General features: G+C 41.5%; 4 protein-coding genes across 6 annotated transcripts in view; 3 read left to right on the top strand and 1 right to left on the bottom strand.

Annotated features, from left to right (window-relative positions):
* Positions 1 to 1,470: 1,470 nt before the first annotated feature.
* Positions 1,471 to 3,389, top strand: LOC119647127 (dnaJ homolog subfamily C member 21). The gene is made up of 2 exons (XM_038047914.1): positions 1,471 to 2,226; positions 2,281 to 3,389. Exons 1-2 carry the CDS (start codon positions 1,621 to 1,623, stop codon positions 3,253 to 3,255), a joined length of 1,581 nt encoding a protein of 526 aa, XP_037903842.1. The 5' UTR covers positions 1,471 to 1,620; the 3' UTR covers positions 3,256 to 3,389.
* On the bottom strand, positions 3,262 to 18,875 carry LOC119647128 (LHFPL tetraspan subfamily member 2a protein). Of its 3 annotated transcripts, none has more exons than XM_038047916.1 (4): positions 18,439 to 18,875; positions 3,863 to 4,310; positions 3,694 to 3,807; positions 3,262 to 3,633 (listed from the first exon to the last, which is right to left on the bottom strand). In XM_038047916.1, exons 2-4 carry the CDS (start codon positions 4,275 to 4,277, stop codon positions 3,491 to 3,493), a joined length of 672 nt encoding a protein of 223 aa, XP_037903844.1. In that variant the 5' UTR covers positions 4,278 to 4,310; positions 18,439 to 18,875; the 3' UTR covers positions 3,262 to 3,490. The 3 variants fall into 3 exon arrangements, with proteins under 3 accessions (XP_037903844.1, XP_037903843.1, XP_037903845.1); XM_038047915.1 differs by having other exon boundaries at positions 18,530 to 18,875; XM_038047917.1 differs by having other exon boundaries at positions 18,534 to 18,875.
* Positions 18,346 to 27,132, top strand: part of LOC119647131 (putative gamma-glutamylcyclotransferase CG2811) — a 42,443-nt gene continuing 33,656 nt past the window's right edge. The window contains exon 1 of the mRNA XM_038047921.1: positions 18,346 to 18,478. The gene's annotated coding sequence lies outside the window, so the exon portion shown is untranslated. The remainder of the gene's footprint in view (positions 18,479 to 27,132) is intronic.
* The window catches only part of LOC119647129 (troponin C-akin-1 protein), a 22,554-nt gene continuing 13,767 nt past the window's right edge, over positions 18,346 to 27,132 (top strand). Inside the window, exon 1 of the mRNA XM_038047919.1 lies at positions 18,346 to 18,478. The gene's annotated coding sequence lies outside the window, so the exon portion shown is untranslated. The remainder of the gene's footprint in view (positions 18,479 to 27,132) is intronic.

Here is a 27,132-nt window from a genome sequence, read left to right as displayed (position 1 = left end):
GCTTGATTTCAACACAGCGGTGCTACTGTTTCCTGTTTTTATTGTCGGTTTATTTGTTTTTTTTTTGTTAATAATTGGGTCCATGGTTTCATCCCACGGGTAGCTCGGGAAGAATGTCCACTCCAGCTAGCCCGGCCACCAGAGTAAGAGTCTTATTTGAAACTGAAGATGTTCAAGGTATTCAGAGTTCGCATACTAAATACTAAACTCCCTATTGGTCACGCAGCCCTAAGCGTATGCTGCTCCACCTTGGCCTGGGGTTCTATTAGCCCCTTCTCCAGGGCAGGGCACATTTTTTCCCAAATTAGTGAGTTTTGTTTCTGCTTTAATTCTTCTGAGAAATTTTTTTTGAGGAGGTGGAAATCTTCAAAAGACACTGGACTGGACAAACCAGCGATTTGAGGAAACAAATGAGTTCGTCGAAGATTCTCTTCGACAATCTCAATCTGCATGATCTGGGAGATAAGGGGATTGGCATGACATAGACATTTGTTGAGGAATTTGAGGGCATGACGGGCTAGAACGGCGTCGATGCGGGCGTTTGACAGGAGTCGTAGAGGATCTAGTTGCATTTTCGGCGTCATCTTTGCTCTACCGCAGTATACGATAGTCTCGCATTTTTGCAGATTCACGGAAAGTTTCCAGCGGGTGAAGCATCGGTAGAGCTCGTCCAAATAGGAATTCAGGCTGGTTTCATCGGCCGGAATGTTTCTGGTGGAGGTGTAGAGGGTGAGGTCATCCCCATATTGGAGGATTTGGATTGGATTTGGGTGTGATGTAGGTTTGGGTAGGTCTGAGGTGAACTGGGAGAAGAGGGTAGCGGAGAGGACTGATCCCCGAGGGATGCTAGTCGGACTTGAATAGGAAGAAGAAAGGTGTTCTTGGAGTTGGACTTGGAAAGCCCGTCTAGAAAGATAAGAATTGGGGGGGGGGGGGGGGAGAGGCGGTTGTGGAGATATTGGGTGTAGAGGGTGAGGATTCTTTTGTGAATGGACCTGTCCATTTCGCATCTTCGGGCTATTGCTTCGGCTCACTCCCCCGACAGACCCACTTGCCCCTCACACATGACCAGCAGTCAAGCGGGTCCTCGTCAGTTGGATGAACCTAATCCCGGCCCGGCCCTACACACTCTTGGCCCGTCCGCGGCCACCGCAAGGAGGTCATGTGAGAACTTGCCGACTTATGCAACTAGCCTAAAGCATAATCAGACCAGGGCGCCTTAAATCCGTAAACATTGCACTAATATGAAAACAGTTGACCATCTGAAATTTTTATTAGTATGAGAAAGGTTTCATGATCCATTCTATAACCAATGATGATGAGTTATAGTTAAATATCTTTACAGCATTTTAAATATTTCCAAGCAGTTTCAAAAGTCATTGGAAAATCCGTTTAAACTTTTCAATACCGCCATAAACACTTCCAGTATTCCATTAACGTTTTCATTTCTTCATGTTGTCGGTGTGGAATTTTGACAGTCCGCAGTGACATTCGTTCGAAAATGTGTTTTCGTGTGGGGAACTTGTGGCAAGCGGTTCCAAATGATTTCATAAGACGACATAACGTTCGCTTTGCTCGCATATTAATCGTGTGGACGCCAGCGAAGTAACCTGACAAACAATGAAGTGTCACTACGAGGTTCTCAGTGTAGCTCGGGATGCTAGTGACTCCGAAATCAAAACAGCTTACAGGAAGTTGGCTTTGCAATGGCACCCTGACAAGAACTTGGACCAGGTTGAGGAGGCCAAGGAGCAGTTCCAACAGATTCAGCAAGCCTACGAGGTTCTCTCGGATCCCCAAGAACGGGCGTGGTATGATAATCACCGGGAGCAGATTCTGCGAGGCAAGAACTCGAATTACGAGGACAACTCGCTGGATCTGTTCCAATATTTCTCGGCATCCTGCTTCAAAGGGTATGGTGATGACCCGGGTGGATTCTACAGAGTATATGGAGAAGTTTTCGAGAAAATACGGGCGGAAGATGCAGAGTTTATGGAGGATGAAGAGGACATCGAAGCAATTCCCATGTTTGGGGATTCGCAGAGTAGTTACGAGGACGTAGTGGGTCCGTTCTACGCTTATTGGCAAAGTTACTGCACAAAGAAGAGCTACGCTTGGCTATGTCCGTACGATATAACAGAAATAAAGGACAGGAGAGTGTTGCGGGAGATCGAGAAAGATATGAAAAAGGTGGTTCAGAAGGCTAGGAAAGAACGGAACGAAGAGGTAAGTGGAGAGATACCCTTATTCGGCTGAAAGGTAACCTATAGTTTTCGCTAGGTCAGAAATTTGGTTGCGTTCGTCCGGAAAAGGGACAAACGGGTGCAGGCTAACAAGAGGCTGCTCGAAGAAAGGGCGGCCATGAATCGACTGAAACAGGAACAGAATAGGCTGGAGCAAATTCGTCGACGGCGGAAGGAGTTGGAAGAACATCACAAAAACCAAAGTCACCACCACAATAATGACGAATACGAGGAGCAACTTCGTCAGTTGGATCAAGAGTACGCTGGCTTAGACGACGTTTCAGATGAGGATTCTTCAGAAGAAGCCGACGAGCTTGCAGATTCTATCGGGGAGGTGGATATCGAAGAAAGTCTTGAAGACTTCGCGGACGAACTGTACTGCGTAGCTTGCAACAAAGCATTCAAAAATGTGAATGCTTTTCTAAACCACGAGACTTCGAAAAAACATCGGGAAAATGTGGATAGGTTGAAGAGAGAAATGCTGGGTGACGAGCAGGCGTTTGTAAATGCTGCTCAGAATGCATCAAATGGCTGTGATAACTCGGAAGCTGAAGCAGACGAAATAAAAGAGGCAGAGCAAGAAGAAAGCTTACCGGAAAGTAAAAGTCGAGGAAAGAAGAGCAAAAAAAATAGACGAAATAAAGTCGAATTGAACGATGGGAATGATGAGGAAGAGACGATTCCAGATCTGTTAAATGATTTAGCCAAGGAACAGGACGACTGGTGCGACGATAAGAAAACTAAGAAGAACAAATCTAAGAAAGGAGTACCAAAGGCGGGTGCTTCTGTCAAGGCAAGCAAACCATGCGAAGAGGTTACGAGCAAAAATGCGCCTGCCCCGAAGGAGGCTCCCGAGTTAGACACAAATCATAGTTGCGTAACTTGCAAGTCATCGTTTCAATCTAAGAATAAGCTCTTCCAGCACCTGAAGGCAACAGGACACGGAGTATATATCCCCAAGGGCTCACCAGCACCAGACGCGACTAAAAAGAAAGGCAAACGAAATAAATAGGCAGAGTTGAAAAAGTCATACAAAATTGTATATTGAACCTTAGAAAAGCGAAAGTCAATTAGATTGTTCAACTTAATACTATCTTTGGATCTGTCGTTTTTTCGAAGTAATGAAATAAATGAGACTTTAAGTGATTCGAGATGTTTTTTTCCCTTTTTGCCATACCATAGGTGACAGTGTTTCCATAGTTAATTTAAGTAGCATCACTGGCTGCTTAGGGACGTATCGTACATACTTAAGGGACGCAGACTAGACGCTCGCCGTCCTCAACTCTTCTTTTCACTTTGGACCGCATATTCGAAGATTCCGCCTTCATGCTGATCCCCGCGCATAAAAAGCAGAGAACGACACCCGCAACTGCTGAGTAAAATGCCCAACCTGTGGAAGAAGAACAACTGGGGTTAAGTTGCAAAAATATAGGGCTAACAAGTCTACAACCTATGCTGCATGCGGCTGGAAAGAATGCTTCGGCGTCTGGGCCACATAACGCCATCACTCGCTTAGCACCCCATCCTAATGGATGCAAGAAAAGTGCGATCATGACGGAAATACCTGGGAAAATTCAAATGCTTTTCAGTCTGTTCCATTATCTATTTCCGCAACTAACCTGATATCACCTGCGCTGCTCCTACTAAATTATGGATGCTTTTACCAAAAGCCGATTGCTTACAACACGTAACTAGAGTTAGGAGCACCGTTCCGCTTAAAATAAAGAATCCCAACGATATGAAAAACATGCACGCCTTCCACTCGGGAGGGTAGATTGAATTGTCTGTGGCTAGTCCATCTAAATCGAAGGGACCACAGTGGAAGCCTACACGATCCATTTGTTTGCATCGAGTGTAAATCCCAACCGACGGAATCCTGTAGACAGTGGTGTTGGAGGATTTTATGAACGATGCATCCTGAGTGGGCCCAATAAGCCACTTAGGAGTTACGATCGCCCCCAATATACACATATCTGCTATTAGGCTCACCACAAACCAAATTAAACTGCCGCTGGTAATTATTACGTAGCACATTTTGCTTTTTTGCTACATGCGTCATTTAAGTACCTGTAAAGAAAGAAGTAAGAAGGTCTTGATGAGCTCTTGGTTAAACTTTTGCTTTTATTTAATATTTGGTTATTGAGAATTGTCTTCTTCTTTTTCTTCAGCCTTTGTCCTGTTCACAAGCGGGGTCGGCTCGTCGTGATCGGTATCGCCATTTGGCTCTATCGAATGCCTGATCTGGGTGCAATCTCAAGGCTTTTAAATCCCCATCCAGCGTATCAAGCCACCGTTGTTTAGGCCTGCCTTTTGGTCCTTTACCATCGACTTCGATGTTCAGACCAATCTTGGCAAGTGAATTCTCGTTAGCACGAATTGCGTGACCATACCATCGAAGACGCCACTCTCGCAACTTTTCCACGATCGGTGCAACCCCATAACGATCGCGGATATCCTCATTTCGAATGTGATCTAAACGTGTGACGCCACTAGTCCAACGTAGCATCTTCGTCTCCATTACCGCAAGATGCCGTTCATTGTCTTTTATGGTCGGCCAACACTCAGAACCATAGAGAGCGACTGGACGGACGACATTGCGGTAAATTTTAGATTTGAGACGTTCGTTGATACGTCGATCACAAAGAACACCAGTTGTGGAACGCCACTTCATGCAGGTTGCGTTAATGCGTGAAGCAATTTCATAACGTAGTTCTCCATTGGCTGATAGCGTTGACCCGAAATATTTAAATCGCTCAGTTCTGGGCAGATCATTGCCGCTGACAGTGATTGTGCCTGTTTCATGGGAATCGGTCGTCAAAAATTCAGTTTTGTTTATATTCAATCTGAGACCGTGTTGCATGAGGCGATCATTCCATTTTTGGACAAGTTGCTCGAGATCATTTTTACTATCAGATGCTAGGAAAACATCATCTGCATAAAGCTGTGTTTAGGGTGCTGGACGTTGAATATCCCGTGTGACGGTGTCCATAACAAGAACAAAGAGGAGTGGTGAGAGGGCGCTTCCCTGATGAACACCAACAGAGACACGAAGCGGTTTTGATACACTCGCCATACTTCGAACTTTACTTTTCGGATCGTGGTAGAGCAATTGAACCCAACGCACGAGTTCTTCTGGTACTAAGTGTTGTGGTAAAGCATACCAGATGAGTTCGTGCGGTACACGGTCAAACGCTTTCTCTAGATCCAGAAAGGCAATGTAAAGAGGGCGATGCTTCTCACGATGTTTCTCCATGAGTAACCACGCAGCGTGTATTGCGTCAGTAGTTCCGCAGTTCTTGACAAATCCGGCTTGATTCACGGTTATTTCAACGATTTCGCGAATACGGTTGTCAAGAATGCGTTCAAAAATCTTCATGGTATGGGAAAGTAACCGGATCGGACGGTAATTTGAACATTCTGCTGGACTACCTTTCTTTTTCCATATTGGAACAGTGGTACTTTCTTGCCAGTCAGATGGTGTTCTTCCTTCCTGAATAATCCGATTGAGTATTGTCTAGACAAAGCATATCAGTCTTAAGAACTTTCGCTTTCCATTCTGGGATTTTTTTTTCAAAAATATGGTCTAGCAGAGTAAGTTCTTTTGAATACAACTTACAGCGGCATACATTACATTCTTTGGCTACTCAGATTTAGATTGTTTGATGATTTAATTATTAATTGTCAATAATTTTAGTCAGAACCCCAATAAAGTTCATCTTTTTCTTTAGCCTTTCTCCTGTTCTGAAGCGGGGTCACCCCGTCGACTGCACCATTTTGCTCTGTCATTTGTCGACTTCAATGTGGCAATACGAAATCATAAGAAGCTATAACCTTGCTACACCAAATACAGCAAGCTAAACAGGATCGTACCCCTGGCAAGGAATCCTTTCATATTAGAGAAACTGTAGCCGAACTTAAGCTCCAGAGTTGAATGTACCACACAACGTCCAGACTGCAGACAGATTTTAAAGGAATAATGGAAACAGTTCAAGAAGAAGAAAGAAGTTCCTTGATACTCATGTGTAAGTGGGGATGTAATGGCGCACAACAAGCGTAATACAAGCAAAAATTCCAGGGCGTTTTTTATTCAGATGCTAACTTGTTTCAAAGTTCTTTCGTGCCCCTCCGCCTGATTTGTTCCAACAATAATAGAATTTCGTGACAGAAGCCGACACCCATCCGCCCCCCTTAATTGTCACCCAATCACATACAAATTTATCGGATATGACTAAAGAAGAAATTACTTGAATACAAAACGCCATAAAGGAATTGAAAAACACTGAAATAGAAATCGGAGATAAATCTTATATGGTATCTTACTCTATGATGCTAACAATGATTGATGGAAAAGTATGCAATGCTGCAACATCTACAATGAGATGCTATATGTGTGGTCTAACTTCAAACAATTTTAATTGCTTGGAGAAAAAGGAGCAGTTAGCCCGGAGGCTCTAGATTATGTCTGTCAATCTTACATGCCAGGATTCGTCTTTTTGAATCTGTATTGCATTTAGTCCATAAGTTACCTATAAAAAAGTGGCCGTTAACATCCGAAAAAGAAAACCAAACCGTCAAAGAGAGTAAACTTGCTATACAAGGTGAATTCAAGAGGAAGGTGGGCCTCATAGTAGATGTTCCGAAGGCAAATTTTAGCCACACGAGCGATGGCAACATTGCTAGACGATTTTTTGCCGATTATGAACGCTCTGCTGAAATTACCGATATCGATATCAATTTCATCTGCCGCCTCCAAATAATTCTGGAAGTATTTTCTAGTGGATACAAGGTAAACAGGGTAAAATTTTCTGTTTATGCCAGCAATCCGGTGTTTCTGCTTTATATAAAGATCTACCCATGGTATACCATGAACCCAACATTTCACAAAATACTAACACATGGATTCGAGGTTATTGAGAAGCTAGAAACAAATACATAAGCAAAATGGACATATTAAAGAGGTGAAGTGCAAGCTATATAAATGATTTTGTACTGCCTACTTAATTTACATTTAATTAAGGGTGCTAAATACGAAATGGTTTTTTTAATGTTCAAACAAGTGAAAATGGAATTTACTCCAATTAAATGTCTACCATCTTATCCCATATACAGGTGGCGTTGAAATCTGATTCAGTAACGACACGTATGAGACCAGCCAGAAGGAAAACATCGGAACCTTTTGCGAGTGAAACTATTTTCATGCCGAATCTTGTGGCCATGATTTACCTGACACCCTGTCTGATGATGATTTTTAGGTTCTGAGAACTAAATATGTGGCTGGTATTGAACTCACATATGACCGACAACTATACCCCAGCCACGCGAAGTCAGAATCTGTCTAATGTGTATAAGCTAAGTTAGATAGAATTGAAATACAAATAAACAAATAAAGGCAACATAATTAAAACTAATTAACACCAAAAACAGTTTTGGCCGGCTAGATTGATCAAATACGCTTATATGCGACGTCTGATGGTAATCCGCATTATTTCGGCTTTAACATCAGTATTTTACGCTTTCGCTTGTGACAGAGCATCTTGCAAACTACTACCGGACCTCCGTGAAGCGGGCATTCACTACTGGATTTACCACCCCCCTTGCCAGTATCAGATATTGGTTAAGGAAACGCCAGAAATAAGCACAGTGCAAGCGGAATTTGGTAACTGAACAAATACAAATGCAAACGTGGAAGCAAATCTAATGGGATTCTGTGTGATGTGATGAATCGCGGGTATTTATCACAATTCATCGTCATATGGTGATTATTCTGATACGGGTAGCGCTCCTGAGGTGCTTGCGAGCCAATTTAGGACAACTCGTTGTGGCCAGATTGTACGCTACCATTGAGATACGAATATGTTAATTGATGCTCCACTTTAGTCATTTAAACAAGTTGGGAAACCGGAAGCTGGGCGCTTCAGGTATAAAAAGTTTTGTTTGCTTCTTCTGTGAGTATATTTGAGTGTAGAACTATCCCATTTGTGCGTAGCAACGCAACAAATTTCAAAACTAATACCGGCTTCGAAAAGTACTAATCGAGACCTTTCATTTGATACCTCACATGACTATATTCGGTGAAAAAATTTTTTTACCCCCTCCTTTTACATGTATGGAGACCCCTTCTAAATTTCAACGTAGAAGGATATCACTCACTGCATGTCTGGGCGTTCATAGTTCCCACCTTCTCACTAAATTTCGTGTCAATCGGTATATTCGTTTCTGAGAAAAGTGCGTGTGACAGACAGAGAGACAGACATTGGACTGATTTTAATGAGGTTTTGTTTTGCAAAAAAAAACCTTAAAAAACGTGCAATGAGAACATTAAGTATTCAATGCTGATATTAGGGATATCACAGCAAGACATGCATGCCGCTGTATACACTATCGGACAAAATAAACTGCAAATACATCCACTGCACATCAGTACGATTTTTATGAATGATAGCTTACCAATGTACCCCTGTTAGATTTTAATTATAAACAGGGGATTCCGCTAAAACAAAATTAGAATATAAAATTTCAAATTGGGGACTCCTTAGTAGGTTAAAACCGGAACAAACTCTTAGTTCCACATTTGCATTCGGACAAATTAGAGTCCAAAACGGGCATTGTTCCTAAAAAAATTTAAAAAGATTTTTGTGATTAGATATAAAAGTAATATCACATTTATTAGATTCAGCTCCATAAAATTGTATTCGGGATCTTTGGGCTTGTAGGTTTTCGCAACGAAGCTGTTGTCGAAGAAAGCGAAAGATTTCTTAGTAAATGATCGTGCTGGCGGCCAAGGATATAAAGAATTGGCAACGAAATATAAAATTTCCATTTCTGGAGCAAGAAAAATTGGGGAAATATATAAATTATGCAGAACGACCGATAGTTTTAAGAAATTGTGTGGCCGAAAGCGGAAAGCTGTGGCAGTGGATGACCGAAAGATTTTGATAGAAGTTCCAAGGACAAAAAACTCCGCAAGAGCAATAAAACAAGCCACCAATTTGAACCTTTCATCACGTAGAGTGCAAAGGAGGCTATTTGAGGCAGAAATGAGGAGTTATTTTTCCAAAAAGAAGCCTCTATTGTGTGTAGTCAATATTAGGAAACGATTCTCATTTGCAAAAAAAAATATATATATATATATTATCATGCCCGAATCGTTTTGGCATAGAATAATTTGCTCGGATGAATCAAAACTTGGGTGGAAAAATTCAAAAAAACGTAATCGAGTTTGGTATGAGCCTTTCCAAAGAGTAAAAACCAAAAATATTACAGCCACATTTAAACATGGTAGTGGTTCCCTAATGGTATGGAGATACTTTTCTGCCGCAAAAGTCGGACAACTAGAGAAAATTAATTTAAAAATGACTAGAGCGCATTATGTATATATTTTAAAAGAAAACTTCGCGAAAATTCCAGATGACTTGTGCTTAGGTGATTATATTTTTCAACAAGATAATGATCCCAAGTACACGAGTAAATTTGCAAAACAGTTTTTTACCGAAAGCGGAACTGAACAATTAGAGCCGCCGCCTCAATCGTCAGATTTGAATCCCATTGGGCATCTGTGGACCATTTTAGGTAACATAATTCCATTAGAGGCTCGTGTGAATCTGGACTCCTTCTGGAGAAGCATGCAAGAAGAGTGGATAAAAATACCCCAAAAACTTTAGTTAGCCGTGGTCTAAAAAGACTAGCAGAGGTGATTAGAAATACGGGAACAGATAACAGATATTAAATATGACGTTTTTTGATTCCGTAGCCTACACAATGACGAAATCTATGAGCGATACCATGACCGTCCGGTTGTGGATAAAATCCGGCTCAATAGGTTACGGTGGGCGGGTCACTTAATTCGTATGGATGAGGATGATCCCACCCGGAAAGTCTATAAGGGCAATATCTATGGTAGAAAAAAAATACGAGGCAGACCCTGCCTAAGATGGAGCGATGCCGTAGGTCAGGACGCCAGACAGCTTTTAGGGATATCGAATTGGTGGACCTCGGCGCAAAACCGAGATGTCTGGAGTTCCTTATTAAGGCAAGCCTAGACCGGATACCGGTTGTTGCGCCGTTGATGATGATGATGACTTTTTTTTTAATTTGAAGTAATTTTTAAACTTATTTCTTATTTTGCACTGGATTTTGTCCACATTGAAATATAGGGTCCACACGGTTTATTATTTTTTTTTTTATAAAAGTTTGAAGATTGGATAATATATTTTTTGTTAATTATATACGGTTATGAAATAAAGAAAAAAATTTAGTTCTATTTTAAAAAGAAAATGCTTCCGTTTTTGACTTTGCCTGGCGAGAATACTTCTTGCTTTGCACTTTATTTTGTCCGATAGTGTACATCATTCTGGCCAGAAGAACTTCAACCGGTATGTTGTTAGGAGCCTATATTAGCCATTAAAGTAATTTTTATTTTAAACCCTAGAATGAATTCTTCCATTTATAATAAGCCAAGTCTATTACATACGTGGGAAGAGGGACTATATATATATATAGATATGTATAGTCAAGGATACGAGCAGAATGCCATTAAGGGGGTCATCCCGTGTGTCGGGTTGGAGAAATCGATTTTTTTTTGCATGAATTGTATCTATATATAGTGGAGAATATGTGGGAAAAGGGATTTTCCGATATTCCAAGTCGTTCAGAAATTACAGTGTTAAATAGGTAAGGAGTTTGCAGCCGCGGGTAGAGTACTCGATGAGAAAGAGCATCGAATCTTTTTTACCTGTTAGCTGTTTACCTGAGCCTTATAAATTTGAACACAGGTATAAATATAAAAAGATGGAAAACCAATCAATTGTCTAGACTTATTTGCTGTTTGGAATAAAAAGGATAATCCAGTCTAGATTGAGCACTGAAAGGCTTTCAAGCTATACTCACTTATATTTTGTTGTAAGTATTGTGCTGTTTGTGTGTTTGTCAGTGATTTTTTTTTTTAAATGGATCGTACGAAGGGAGATCGCTTTCACGTTCAACGTCATGCTCGCACTAAAAAACGAGTATTTTATGGGAATCGATACTTATCAGAGAAGAAAAAGGACTTCGCATCAACATCAGCAAAGAAACTTTTAGCAAGCATGAACATGGATGTTCCAATTGCGATAAGTTTTGTATATTGTATATTGGATTTTGCTGGAGTTTTCTCCGGTATTTCTGCAAATTTCTGCAAATAATAAAATATACGTAATAGTAAAAAAGGAATGCGTAGGACATGTCGAGAAAAAAATGGGAACGCGGCTTAGAAATCCAAAGAAGAATCACAAAGGCATTGGTGGAAAAGGGGCCGGAAAACTTACTGATAAGGTTATTAATGACCTCACACTCGATGAATAGCTACGTCGACACGCAAATTCGATAGAAGGAATGAAGCAAGAAATTTGGGCAGCTTTCTTCCATAAATATTCTACAGACGAAAATCCTCAGCATCAAAATTGTCCAGCAGGCGAAGACAGTTGGTGCAAATGGCGCAAAGCGGAAGCTAATGGAGAACTGGATAGTTTCCACCACGAGAAGGCACCTTTGACTGAAGAATTTCAAATAGTCATCAAACCAATCTACGAAGATTTGTCACGAGATGATCGCTTGAACAGATGTTTAGGAGCAGAGACCCAGAATAACAATGAGTCGTTAAATGCATTGATCTGGACTTTCGTTCCTAAACACCTTCTCATTCTGGGGCCAAGGTCGTAGAAATAGAAACTTTTCTGGCTGTAATTATTTTCAATGAAGGATTCAATGGCATTCTCAAAATCCTAGTGACAATGTGATGTTAAGTTGGTCACATGTGTCAGGTTTATGCCGACCGCCGTAATGAAGAGCGAATTTTGCGGTCCGAACGACGATCGACTGACTTCGCTAAAAGAGCCAGAATTGAAACCAGAGAGCAACAATCGGCCTTGCAAGAGTTTTTTGAAGAAACGGAGGGTGCTCTCTATGGACCAGGTATAGCAGATTAATGGTGGGTTAAAATTTTACTGTTGATAATCACATTTAAATTTTCAAATGCGCTTTTCTCGAAACTGCATCTTGAAAATCGGCTGCCACCATAGCTCAAAATCTATCCAACCAAATTCTTTGAAATTCGCACGACTTCTTTAATACATATTTCTACGGTCCGCAAACTAGGATAATTGCAATCGGACGGGTCGTTTTTTTTATTCATAAAAAAAGCCGTAAAAAAACCCCAAAATCCAAAAAATTAAGTTTAAAAGCCCACCAAAAATTTACTTTTTAATATTTTCTAATTATTCTAGTTTGCGGACCGTGGAATATTGTCCACATTAAAATGCCGTTTAGTTTTTTTTCCTCAGATAAACACAGCGCCCTCCAGCGTGGCAGCAGAAAAACACCTTTTTTTGGAGATGGGTGCATAAATTGACACGTATGCCGAAAACTAGCTACGATATCAAGCTGAAAAATTTATCACATATACTAGAGATATCAGTAAACATATGGTGAAAAAAATCGAGTTTCTATCTTCATCCAGTCCTTCAAAATAATTTTTCAAAAAAAGGCAAAAAGAACTTTCACACGGGATGACCGCCTTGAGGGGGTTTCTAACCCTTTGAACCTATGAAACAAGATAATTTTTGTGATTTTTTTAGCGAATTATTTCGTATATAATGTTTTAATTCATTTTGGGTGATAGTACACATGAAATATAAATACATTTTTTTATTCATTTTAAAACTGTCAATAATTAATTGAGTCATAACTTGGATTGTAAAAATCTCCGTTCTGAATGGAGTCAAATCAAAAAGATTTATGGTCAGTGAATAAGTGGCTATCGTCCCTCCCCCAATTTTTTATGCAAAAATACCAATGGCGGACAGGTAAAGTAAAGTCTATGGCTCGTAGTAATGGACACCTTGTTATGGCTCTGGTAGACACAAAAGTCTTTGTGCAAGTATTTTCTACCTAGTATCTAACTCTGTAGATAATTCACAGTTGGTCTCTCTCTTGTTCAATAGGAAAGTTAGAAGATGGGGCTGCAGTAAGTATTTAAAGGGCACCCGAACCTATCTTAATTCTACCCCCATTCATTTCGAACGAAAAGCAGTTGACGACGCACGGAGAGGTAACCAATCGTATCGTCAGGTGGCTCTGAATCCTGCCGATTATATGGTTTGTCTTGTCTTTCAGAAAACATATTCTGTCGTAATGAAACCATTCCTGGAAAAAGTACGTATGATAGACAAATGGACAATAAATCAAATTTAACAAGGATCAGCAAATAACTCGAACAGTAAAACCGATTATTACCAGGAATATTTTTTCGGGATTCTTTAAGTTCGTGGTGTAACTACCTTGTATATTTGGCTTAATTGGTGTTAGCTGTTTGCAAGGAAATTTATTTTCTTTTCCCGTTCGTGGAACTTCCCATCTCAAATGTACTGGGCTCAAGGACTAATCTCCACGAATCTGACTTGTGCTAGCGAAGCTATGGGGTTAACTTTCGGCACTTTTTCTGGTTTTTGGCCATTCATATTTTGGGCTCTATTTGTTTCTAGGCTTCTTGTCGGCTTCTTGTCGGCTTCTTGTCGCTATCTTTATAATAGATCTATCGAAATATATGAAAAAACTTTGGGAAGCTTCCCCATTTTTTACTTACGTATTTTGTATTCACTCAATTCATATTTGAGGTACATAGTTATCAATATGGATCTCTAATCCAGTTTTCGGACAAACTACAATCAAACTCGAAAGATTACATGAATTTTTCCGGAATTGAACTCATTGTCAAATATATATCTATACAATTTAATGATAATTAGTAATTAGTCAGGAGGAACATTCAGATTTCCCTTAGTCTAGGCAATGGCAAAAAACTGATTTTGTTAAATTTTTGTTAGATACTTCACAATTTGATGGAAAAACATCCTGTTTTTCCTTAATGACCATTGAAAAATAAATATTGCGCACTACAAAGAAGTTCTCTGTATGCTTCAAGCAAAATTTTTGAATATTTATTACCTTATAAGCCTCTAAAATATTAACTACATTATCAAAAATTTTGACACCATCTGCGTGGAATTTATACCCACTTGATTTGGTGCTATTTTCTTCAAGTGTCTAGGGAAACTTGTTAGCACTGATGAAGGGAACAAGTAGTTCCCGAAATATCGGTATTTGCAAGAATAAATATCCACACCAACGAAAAAGAAACAACAAGTTTTTATTACTTTAATTAATTAATCGTTGGAAACACCGCATAATTTCACTCAAATATTTATCTATTAAGGTGGGACTTACAGAGCTGTAAGTATAGCAAAGTGGATAAATTACTTGGTCTTGAGCTTTTATGGATTTCAATTTTAACAGTGAATTTTCAGAGAATGTTACATTCCCTATAGACTGTATGTAATCTACATAAATCGATAGATTCATTAGATTAGGCATTCGACTTGTATGATGTCTTCCCTGAAGGACAGGCTCATTGGTAGTACCCTGCTATAATTCTAGACTTCCTCCTGATAGGCAATTGAAGACGACTGGAGTTCACGGCAAAAATACTAAAATGTGGTTCTTATCTAGCCAAAGAAAATTTAAAGTTTTTGTGTTTTCTATTTCGATTATACAGGGTGCGGCAGCATAACTTCCTTTTTTAAGATGCGCGCCACTCAGTTAGTTGATGTCATAGCGGAACGCTAGTGGTCTCGTTCAAGGGGGGATACTGTAAAGTTTTGTTCCGACACGATTCAGTCGCCATCATGCGTTGGAATAGTGAGGAGCGTGCCTTTGCCGTTGAGGTTTACTTTTCAAGCGGATGTTCGGTTATTGGAACACAGCGTGCATTTCGGAGTCGCTTTAATTTAGCCTCGTTGGCTCCCATCTCAGACCGCAAATCAATTGTTACATGGGTCACTACATTCAAACAAACTGCAAGTGCGACAAAAGGAAGAACTGGAGTCCCTCGGCCCGTTAGATCGCCTGAGAAGAATTGTGAGAAGAATTCTTCGTGATGATCTTCATTTTCATCCCTATAAGATGGCGATAGTGCAGGAACTTTCAGAACGTGACTTCAATTCTCGGATGAACACGTGTGAGCTTCTTCTTGATGTCGTTCCCGAGGGTGCTATTGTTTTTTTTTAGCGATGAAGCCCATTTTCATTTGTGTGGGTCGGTTAACAAACAAAACATGCGCTACTGGGCTGACACCAATCCTCGAGAATTGCATCAAAAGCATTTGCATTCACCCAAAGTCACAGTGTGGTGTGCAATTTCCTCAGCTGGAATTATTGGTCCCTGGTTTTTTGAGGAAAATGAGGTTACAGTGACAATGAATTCGGACCGGTATGTAAACATGCTACAGAATTTTTTTTTGCCACGGCTAGAAAATTTGGATTTGGGGGACACTTGGTTCCAACAAGACGGTGCAACAGCACACATTTCAAGAGCATCGATGGCTGTTTTGAGGGAACACTTTCCAGAGCGCCTTATCTCAATTAGAGGCGATTTGGAATGGTCGGCACGCTCTCCCCATCTGTCCTCTTGTGATTTTTTTCTATGGGGTTTTTTGAAATCCCGTGTTTATGTGAACCGCCCAAAAACTCTACAAGATTTGAAGACCAACATCCAAGAAGAAATTGCCAACATAACACCTGCTATGCTAACAAGAGTCATGACAAACGCCAGAAATCGGTTTACGCAATGTATGGAGAATGGGGGACGTCACCTAGCAGATTTGATCTTCAAAATAATGTAAATAAAAACTTTAGACATGTACCTACATTATAAAAAATAAATAAATATTTTCCGATGCATACAATAGCTTTTATTGAGTTTTGAAAAAAGGAAGTTATGCTGCCGCACCCTGTAGTTATCAAAACAGATATACAGTTACTCAAAAAAGTATCCGGACAATGGTTAATTTAGAATTGTAATACGAAAAACATAGATTTGTAAAATAGTAACATAATTTCGTTTTCCACGATAATAATATTTTATAGCAACACTTTCGAATGAGCGAAAAAAAATCATCATTTCGTTTTAGTACAGTTGTTTTTCTGAGAATTTATGTATACATGCTTGTTATGAAAGTCAAAAAAGTATCCGGACAGCGATGAATTCTTGGAAAATGCACAATATTGCAACTGAGTTGTCTTTTCATTTAACATGGTGATTAAACATTGATTAGTAGCGCATTTAATTCTTCTGTGTATACACACGTTTAATAAAGATGGGTCGGAAAACGCGGGAGATTAGTAGTGATGTTAGAAAAGTTATTATTGATCTTTTCAAGGACAATAAACCGATACGAGCGATCGCGGAAATCGTGAAAGTGAATAAATCGACGGTTCATGAAATAATTACACGCTTTAAAAAAACGGGTTTCATCGATAAGAAAGGGCGATCAGGCCGTCCACGAAAGTTTAATGACCGAGAAGAAAGATGGATCGTGCGGAAAATGAAAATAAACCCCAAACTAAGTGCAGTTAAGTTGAGAGCTCAGGCGGAAAAGAGGTTTGGTAAAGTTACAAGTGTCGAAACAATTAGAAATATTCTTCGAAAGAATAATTTCCACGGTAGGGTTCCCAGAAAAAAGCCCTATATAAGTAAGCAAAATCGGCAAAAAAGGCTACGGTTTGCTATTGCACATATAAATAGGTCTTACGATTTTTGGAAAACCGTTATATTTGCCGACGAAAGCAAATATAACATATTTCGATCAGATGGAAGTAATTTTGTATGGCGGCAGCCAAATACGGAGCTGAATTTGAAAAATTTAAAGTGCACGGTGAAACATGGCGGTGGTTCTCAGTTGGTATGGGGCTGTATGTCAGCAGCGGGAGTTGGCAATTTAAAGTTTATAAATGGGAAATATGACAAATATCAGCATCTCACAGTCCTTAAGGAAAACTTACTTCAAAGCGCAAGGAAAATGTAAATGGAGCATTTTTGTTATTATGAGGACAATGATCCCAAACATAACTCCTACGTTTGTAGACTTTGGCGGCTGTACAATTGCCCAAAAGTGATAGATACTCCGGCGCAAAGTCCGGATCTAAATCCAATAGAGCATTTGTGGGAACATTTGAAAAGAAAAATTCAAAACTGCGAAATTTCAAGTCTAATTACACTTAGAAAAGCTTTGAAGGAAGAGTGGGCGACGATCAGTCCACAATTTTGTGAGAAACTTGTCAAATCGATGTCTAGTCGACTAAGGGAAGTAATAAAAAATCGAGGAGGTCCAACAAGATATTAAATTTTACATTAAAGGGGTAAGTTTCCTTCAAACGCTTTCTGTCCGGATACTTTTTTGACTTTATTTTTTGTAGCGTTCTTAATTTTTTTTTTTTTGGAAATTTATTATAAACCTATCAAAGATAAATATAACAAATAATCATTAAGCAAATGTACCACAATTGTTTATATTTCTTTGAAAATATCTATACAACGGTCATGTCCGGATACTTTTTTGAGTAACTGTATATTTTTAAACCGGTAAGATTAGCAGTAACTTTGTCTTGAGAACAATTGAATAAGAGTTGCGTTGGCCGTATGGACTAGGGAGGAAGAAGGATAATCACTTTCTACCAATTCAATAGAGTACTTCTCCAACTTTTTCATATGTATGAGATCGTGTTAATAGCTTCATATCCAGAAGTTTACAGAATATTTGAGCGTTTCTATCTTTATCCAGTCCTTTAAAATATTTTTTCAAAAAAAGGCAAAAAAAAACGGCTTTCACACGGCATGACCCGCTTAAGGAGGCACTGGGAATTCTTCCTAGTCGATAGCTTTCGAGTTTTAGTTCTATCAGTACCGGATCGTGATTTTAACACAACCATTTCGAAAAAGGAAATTCGATACAGTACACGGAAACCATGTCTGTGTTTGTTGAATGCGTAGCGAATTTAAAATTCAAAACTACATGTAATTCCCGTGAGCTTCGTGTGTGGCGCCCGCAGCGCCAACTATGGCATATTTGCTCTGCAATTTCCGTTTGTGTCGCTAATTAGTCGCTGATAAGTGGGACGACAGCTGGGCTGGCCGCTGGGAATGTTGTTTTGTTTATTCATTTCGGCGATTTGTACTACATCTTACGCGGTCGCGTCTAGAAATTTATAATTGAAATTTGCTGCGGTTTACTAAAGATAAGGCTTTCGGACAGAACTGAGGCTCGCTTGATGGCGTGTAGTTTTAGGTTAAAGTGTGTGCAGTGCAGTGAATAGATTTGTCTACAAACCGGACCAGCAGATATTCGTCACAGTTTCACAATCGCAGCGGTAAGCGCCCAATTTTACTCTAATTTTAACAAAACTGAAAAGTAATCGCACCCACAATTCACTCTGGACAAAGTACATCTGTCGGAAAACTGCAAAACCGGATGAGCGCGGCCTAACTATGGAGATCTGAATCTAATTGGATATTCCATTCACACTCGCATCATTCTGAACACGGCGGAGGCCTTCTGTCCATCCATGCAACTGCTGCGCGGTGTTTTTTTTTTCGTATTGTAACTGAATGGGCTAGTTCCAGCCCGCGACTCAATGATGTGAATACCGCCCTTAAAAGCACTCGACTGGCGTTCATCGTTTTCGAGTGAAGAAATTATCCACCGAGGAACGAGCTCTCCTCGACGGACAGACAAAAACACGCAGCCGGCCGGGAACTACATCACCAAAATAAAACCATTGACTTGATGAAAGTGGGTTCCATGCATGCATGGATGATTCGTTGGTGCCATGGAGTGCGAGAGAACAGAAAACAGAGCAAACAAAAATACAAAGTTACAGCTGGTTTTTGAGACCAGGGGGCGGCAATGAGAGCTGCTTTATTTCCTGTGAATGTTTTCATTAATGTCGACTGGATGTGGATAAATTTCCAAAATCGTGTCTGCCTCGATTGAGGCAAATTAAAAAAAAATGTTAACATAATCTTTGCGAGTCCTTCGTGCTCAGTTCAGCTAATACTACTTTGTATAGGGAAGGGGAGATATTGGGGATATATCTGGCCGATAGGCGATTATTAATACTAAAGTTGTGACTATAATTGCGAAGCAAAGTGTTAAATACTCGGATAATTTGGAGTCATCAGATGACGTAAGTAGGTGATTAACTAAAATGTAAATCCCACACGCACTAGGCACGAATGGCGGGAGTCTTGGTAGCATAGTAGCATAAGAGTTTCTGAATCATATTCTGCGATGTTTACGAAGAGTTTGAGCCGGAGAGCAAAAGATCCTCAAAAAAAGTATTTATTTTAGATTTCTTCATCATTATCATCATCAACGGCGCAACAACCGGTATCTGGTCTAGGCCTGCCTTAATAAGGAACTCCAGACATCCCGGTTTTGCGCCGAGGTCCACCAATTCGATATTCCTAAAAGCTGTCTGGCGTCCTGACCTACGCCATCGCTCCATCTTAGGCAGGGTCTGCCTCGTCTTCTTTTTCTACCATAGATATTGCCCTTATAGACTTTCCGGGTGGGACCATCCTCATCCATACGGATGAAGTAACCCGCCCCCACCGTAACCTATTGAGCCGGATTTTATCCACAACCGGACGGTCATAGATTTCGTCATTGTGTAGGCTACGGAATCGTCCATCCTCATGTAGGGGCCAAAAATTCTTCGGAGGATTCTTCTCTCGAACGCGGCCCCGAGTTCGCAATTTTTCTTGCTAAGAACCCAAGTTTCGAGGAATACATGAGGACTGGCAAGATCATAGTCTTGTACAGTAAGAGCTTTGACCCTATGGTGAGACGTTTCGAGCGGAACAGTCTTTGTAAGCTGAAATAGGCTCTGTTGACTGACAACAACCGTGCGCGGATTTCATCATCGTAGCTGTTATCGGTTGTGATTTTCGACCCTAGATAGGAGAAATTGTCAACGGTCTCAAAGTTGTATTCTCGTATCCTTATTCTTCTTCGTGTTTGACCAGTGCGGTTTGATGTTGTTGGTTGATTCGTCTTCGGTGCTGACGTTGCCACCATATATTTTGTCTTGCCTTCATTGATGTGCAGCCTAAGATCTCGCGCCGCCTGCGCCTGCTCGATCTGGATGAAGGCAGTTTGGACGTCTCGGGTGGTTCTTCCCATGATGTCGATATCGTCAGCATAGGCCAGTAGTTGGGTGGACTTGAAGAGGATCGTATCTCTTGCATTTACCTCAGCATCACGGATCACTTTCTCGAGGGCCAGGTTAAAGAGGACGCATGATAGCGCATCCCCTTGTCGTAGACCGTTGTTGATGTCGAGTGGTCTTAAGAGTGATGCTGCTTTTATCTGGCCTCGCACATTGGTCAGGGTCAGCCTAGTCAGTCTTATTAATTTCGTCGGGATACCGAATTCTCTCATGGCCGTGTACAGTTTTACCCTGGCTATGCTATTATAGGCGGCTTTAAAGTCGATGAACAGATGGTGCAACTGTTGTCCATATTCCAACAGTTTTTCCATCGCTTGCCGCAGAGAGCAAATCTGATCTGTTGCTGATTTGCCTGGAATGAAGCCTCTTTGGTATGGGCCAATATGTTCTGGGCGTATGGGGCTATCCGGCCTAGCAAGATAGTGGAGAATATCTTATAGATGGTACTCAGCAACGTGATACCTCTATAATTGCTGCACTGTGTGATATCTCCCTTTTTATGTATGAGACAGATAATACTATGTTCTGGTTGTTCAGTAGCTCATCAAAGTACTCAACCCATCGTTCCAATATGCCATGCATCGAGGTGTATAAGGCTTCATCCTGCTGACTTGTTGATAAAACTTGCGCGCCTGGTGCGGTTGCTCCCTGTACTTTTCTAGTTCACAGACTTGTTGGTCCTCCCAGGCTTACTTTTTCCGCCTGTGAAGTCGCTTCTCCGCTCGACGGAGTTCGTGATAAGTCTCTGCGCGTGCCCGCGTTCTTTGAGAATGCAACATTACTCGGTATTCTTCCGTTCCGTTGCTAGCTTACATTCATCGTCAAACCAGCCGTTCCGACTCCTTTTGCGGCTGGGGCCAAGTATGCTTGTGGCCGTATCCATGATAACGTTCTTCCGGTGATTGTGAAGATCATTTGTTGATGCTTCATCTCCAGGTCCTCTGTTGACTGCGGTCATTGCGGCATTCATTTCCCTTATAGGTGTCGCGGAGGGTTGTGTTGTGGATGACTTCAGTGTTCACTCTCACCTGATTGTCAGAGGGGATTCTAGGTGGTATTTTTATTCGAGCTCGGAGCACCATGCCAACGAGATAGTGATCCGAGTCTATATTGGCCCCCCTATATGTTCTGACATTCATCAAGGCTGAGAGGTGGCGGCGTTCGATCAACACGTGGTCAATTTGGTTGAAAGTGGTCCCGTCTGGAGAGGCCCATGTATGTTTGTGGACCGCTTTCCGCGCAAACCAGGTACTTCCAACAACCATTTCGTGTGACCCTGCTAATTGAATAGTTCGCAGCCTGTTATCATTTGTTTTTTCATGTAAGCTATGGGAGCCAACGTATCGCCTGAATACGGGCTCTTTCCCTACTTGGCTGTTAAAATCCCCAAGTATGATTTTGATAACATATCTGGGACAGGCTTCGAGGGTTCGTTCTACTGCCTCGTAGAAGGTATCCTTCTCCGACTCTGCAGTCTCCTCTGTAGGGGCGTGAACGTTAATGAGGCTTATATTTCTAAAGCGCAGAGTGCATAGCCGTTCGCTTATGTTTTCAAAGCCGATAACAGCAGGTTTCATTTTTTGGCTGACTAAGAAACCTACTCCGAGCACATGGTTTACTGGATGACCGCTGTAATATATGGTGTAGTGGCTCTTCTCCGGGAAACAGAGCCCTGTCCATCGCATCTCTTGTAACGCTGTTATATCAGCCCTATATTGGGACAGGGTATCGGCTAGCTGCTCATCAGCTTCATTTCCGTACAGGGAGCGCACGTTCCATGAGAAAATGCGCAAATCGTTGATCCGTTGTCGTTGCCGGGTCCATCGTTTTAAAGTCCCTCCTGTCCGAGGCTCCTGTTGTGGCTTCGTAACAAGTTGTTTTCCGTGTAGGGTTGTCAGCCCTAGCCAACCCCCAACCTGGAGGACCAGTTGGTACAATTTGTCCCGTTTTTAGGCGCGGGAGATTCTCCTTCATCCTTCTCCGTCTGCAGCTTTTCGTCACCACGTGGAGGTGGAGATAGGGTTTGGTAGTAGAGCTGTTGGTGTTGGTTCAGCATTCAGGCATTTCCCAGGTTTTATGCTCCATCGTGGGTACCAATCCACGTTTCGCCCTGGGACCTATACTACCCTTTGACCTAGATTTCTTGTTACATATTAATATGTAGTTTAAAACTTATTTTAAAAGGTTTTCTTATTTTACTTTTCTTAAGGTTTTGTGTAAAACTAAGTCTTGCTAAAATCGTTTTACTCTCTGTTTGCCTCTTTTGTTTCTGAGGAGATGGAAACCGAAACATTGGCTTGGACAGACCAGTTTGTGGGATTTTTACCCACTAAAACTACCCGCAAATCTTCCCTGTCTCGAGGAACCATCATAAGGTATTACATCACGGCTCGAAGTCATTTCAATGTAGCTTTTCTTCCATTCTATGCCTTTCGCAATTTGTTCTGGATAGATGTGATCAAAGAGTTGATTGCATCCCCACCTACCCCAGCTACCATTCTCGGAACCAGATTTTCTGGTACTAGCACCTCTCCTAGATTGCTCTTTTCTTCCACAAATTTGGGTCCTCTGTAACTCCATCGCAATTTGGACAGTCGGATGAGGTGTGCATGCACTGGCTCTATCCCCGTGTCCTGGATGAGATTATAATTAATCCCATCGTGTCGCCTCTCCAACCATTCGTTGATCACAGGGATGAGTTTGTGAGTCCACTCACCCTTTCCAGTGCGTTTTCACCTCTCTTGTCATCTATTTACGGATCTCTCTCTCTCAGCGTTCTTCGTATGTGATTAATTAGAGATTGGCTTCGCATTGTATATGTGTGCCATCTCATCTGCTAAGATGTCAATCGGCAACGTTCCCGAGATGACCAACGCTGCATCATCTGGGACAGTTCTGAAGGCAGAGCAGCATATCCTCAGGGCTATCCTAATGTAGACTGCACTTAGTTTGTTAACGTTAACTGACATCCGCAACGCCTCTCTCCAAACTGGAGTCGCTTAGAGCATGAGTATATCATAGCCTTCCCACGTTCGATATCATCCTTGCCAAGGCCATACTTGCAGTGGATGATTTGTCGCAAACATACTACATCACTCTCAAGTATTTGATGGTCGGCTTCGAAGTGAAGATGTGATTCTCGATTCTATATAATACAGACGTAATTTCTCTCCGGCGCTTAGTGATGAGGATCGCTTCCATTTTTCTCCTGCAATTGTCAGACCAGAGTTCTCAAACCAACCCTTAACTGGACTGGTTGCCTCGCCTGAGTATAACTCAGCATCTTCGAGATGCTTTGCGACAACAACCAGCACTATGTCGTCAGCGTAACGCACCATCGTGGCATCCAAATTAGTAAGCCTAATAACGGAAACAAACTCCCGGGGCCGTCATCGATGTCATACCAGAGCTTCCTTTCAGCTAAATAACTATCGACGATAGCAGCGAGATAGACGGGAATGACAATTGGCCGAATTTTCACGTCCAGAGTTACTATCACGCAATATTTGCTGGTAATATTCTTTCCGTGAATTGCAACTTCTGCCAATTTGATGGCATAATGGTAGAAAAAAAGACGAGGCAGGCCCTGCCTGAGAAGGAGTGATAGCGGAGGTCAGGATACCAGACAGCTTTGAGGGATACCGAATTCGTGGACCTCGGCGCAAAATCGTCTTATTTCTGGTAATTGGCAGAATTGCTGAAACATTCTGTGGTCGCTGGAATGTGTAGGATACGTGATCTTCAGAGATGAACAGCCTCTGAATCGGTCCATCACGATTCTATAAGCACTCCCCCACGGGTTTACGTTCGCTACTGAGCAGAGCTCCTTGAAGCATTTCCTCTTGCTTCGCTAGATGGCGAGTTTGGGGGTTTTGTGAGCTGCCTTATAGGCGCACTCTTTTTGCTCTGATCGATTGTACCTACCGCCCTCTACGCCGCTCTTCTGGCTCGATGGCAGGCTGATCGAAGGCTGGCCAGTTCGCCATTCCACCTGTAGTTTGGTTTTCTACTAGGGAATGTGCACTTCCTAGGCATGGACCTATCAGATGTTTTGACGATACATTGGGCCACATGGGTAGCTCTTTCCGTAGAGGCGCCCGTTTTATCAGGCTGGTTTAACCACATCTTTATGAACGTCTACTCATCTAAAGCTTTTGCAGACCAGCCTGATATCTTTCTCCGTTTCTCGCGTGACGTTTCTTTAACCTGTGACTCCGCACATACCTCAAAGAAGATTGCCTGGTGATGCGTGTTAGGGTTCGCTGACACATCAGGAGATACCACGCGCCAGGACAGCAAAGGTCAGATCTACAACCGAGCCAGGACCTCTTTCTGAAAGGTGTTTACAATAGCTACGACAGCCAAATCTATGCCCATCTGCGCAAAAGCTAATAAATTGCGCCCACTTCCGTTTGATTCTCTGGTACCCCACTCAAGGACCCAAGCGTTGAAGTCACCAGCAATCACCTTTGGATTTCGTCCCCTGCATCGAGAACAAGATTATCAATCATTTCCTCGAATTCAGGCAGTGTCAAAACTGGTGGAGCGGAGCAACTGTATATACATATACACACCACTTATTTCGTCCACACAAAGCCAGTGGCTGCCTGATTCACATTACATTGTATGACCCAACTTCTCTTTAGACTTACAAAAACACAACAAAACACTTTATAATTTGTGTAATGATGTCGGTATCTGGCTTTTCATCGATCGTCTGATAAGTCTTCCAAGTACCCTTTTACCCTTAGCTTTTGTATCTCGGACGATTTTGTTCTATTGATTGTCGTGCGAATCACAAGGATTCCCGAGGGGATGGATGGCCAGCAATAACGATGGGTTGGCTGTATTGTTTTGATAAGAGTGTTCAAAACTTGTCGCCTTGATATTGTTAAAATGAAGTAGTTGTATTGGATCGCGAGAACTTTTGAGTCAGATGCGCTCATGCGCGCAAATGTGTACAGGGTGGGCTGTCCAATATAAAGATATGGGTTAAACCTGTGCTTTCTGTCTGAATTTAATTCACTCTTAAATTTTATAAAGTGGAAGATTCACACTTTTCTGAATGTCTGAAATTCTAAGATTCCTCCATATTCGACAGGACAGTCTAAAGGATATATTTTAAGATCGTGATAACGAATCTGGCGTGAGAACCATTGCAATGATACATCTGATATATCGTATGTGTAACCATTATATGATATTTTCTGTCGTATGCATTGTCATTGCATTTTCGCTAGCAATGGTATTAAAACGGCCGATAAAAAGTGTGCGCTCACTGATTCCCTCCTCTAATGTTAGAATTTTTATTTGGAAAGATATATTAATTAAACTAGAAAATGCATTAAATAAATTTTTTTTATTCAAGTGCATCGGAATACAAACTTGAGCCTATTTTTGAGATAAGATAATCTTAATTCTTGAAGATTTCCCCCTTGAGGTTAATTATCTCTGAAACCTTACTCAAGCGATGTTATTTTAGTGTTTTTCGCATGTTGGCGTTCCAGTTCTTGTTGTGCTTCATGATCTGTTTTTTGCTCAAAACCCTAAAATTACATGACTACACTTAAGGGGGTCATCTCGTGTGTCGGATTCACGGAATCGAATTTTTGTTTTTAGCATCAATTGTAGCTAGATACAGTGTAGAATATATGTGCAAAGTGATTATTTGATATTCGGAGCCGTTCGGAAATTATAGTGTTAAACACGTGATAAGTCACATGCAAGATTGATGTCGATTGCCGTAATAAAGCTCGTATTTATCGATCTGAATGACGTTCGAATGACTTCGCTAAAAGTACAAAAATTGAAGGCAAACTTGTACATTTGTTTCTTCAAGAAACTTAAGGTTTATGGACTAGGTATAACAAAACTGGCGCCATACATAAGTCGCCCCGGTCGACTAATTCTAATTATCTGCCTCTATCTGCCACGCTCTATTCCAGTATGTTCATAAAAGATGATATCAACCCGATGACGTCCGCTAGCCTACTGAAAAATCCTCCGTCCGAGGGACAAGTTCCCTACGCAACATCGGATGCGCTACGAAGTTCTGGCGTTTATCCTACATTAGCACCACCGCACGCTTCCTCCTGTGTAACATCGACGCCCGCCACCGCTGAACCGCAGGCTTTTCCGACCTCATGTCGTCCGAGCGGTCCCCAATTGAACGTCGCCTCGCCACCGAAACAGCTGTTCGTGTCAAGGCTAGCATACTCCACTACGCCCGACGAAATTCTGGCCTATATCAGAAGCAAAACCAACTTAACTTTGTCACCTCTTTCCTGTGTGAAGCTGACGAAGGATTGCTCTCCTGGCCGAGTGATAGCTTCCTTCAAAGTGACATATCCCCATGACTTCGATGCTATCGTCCAATCCTCCTTTTGGCCCCAGGGGGTCTTCGTTAAACCTTATCAGAGGTCTAAGCTTCGTGAAAATTTTCGGCCCGCCCGCCTGCCTCGCCGAACTTGAATGATTCCAATGACTATACGCTATTTTATTAAAATGTAAGGGGTCTAAGAACCAAGCTGTCGGATTTCAAACTGTCTGCCTTAGCATTCCAACATCATGTCATCTGCATTTCTGAAACCTGGCTGGATGATAGGATTTTAGATTCTGAGCTCCTCGAAGGTTACTCTGTCTTTCGTTGTGACAGAGACTGCGTTGCGCTTGGCAAGACAACTGGCGGAGGTGCCCTAATAGCTGTTAAGTCCCCTCCCCGTGCCGAAATCATCTTTTCCTCCTTCTCCTCCTCCTCCTACGATTCTGTTACCATACGTGTCCTTCCGCCAAAC

The sequence above is a fragment of the Hermetia illucens genome, chromosome 1 (assembly GCF_905115235.1).
Source record: "Hermetia illucens chromosome 1, iHerIll2.2.curated.20191125, whole genome shotgun sequence".
NCBI classification, from domain to species: domain Eukaryota; kingdom Metazoa; phylum Arthropoda; class Insecta; order Diptera; family Stratiomyidae; genus Hermetia; species Hermetia illucens.
The sequence above is the reverse complement of the archived record's forward strand: the minus strand, read 5'-3'. Positions and strand labels throughout refer to the sequence as shown.

Excerpts from the sequence above, each read along its gene's own strand:
- LOC119647128 (XM_038047916.1), bottom strand. The coding sequence starts at position 4,277 with ATGTGCTACGTAATAATTACCAGCGGCAGTTTAATTTGGTTTGTGGTG. Across the intron at positions 3,808-3,862 it reads AGCAGCGCAGGTGATATCAG|GTATTTCCGTCATGATCGCA; the intron begins GTTAGTTGCGGA and ends GAATTTTCCCAG. Across the intron at positions 3,634-3,693 it reads TCCAGCCGCATGCAGCATAG|GTTGGGCATTTTACTCAGCA; the intron begins GTTGTAGACTTG and ends CTTCTTCCACAG.
- LOC119647127 (XM_038047914.1), top strand. The coding sequence starts at position 1,621 with ATGAAGTGTCACTACGAGGTTCTCAGTGTAGCTCGGGATGCTAGTGAC. Across the intron at positions 2,227-2,280 it reads GGAAAGAACGGAACGAAGAG|GTCAGAAATTTGGTTGCGTT; the intron begins GTAAGTGGAGAG and ends AGTTTTCGCTAG.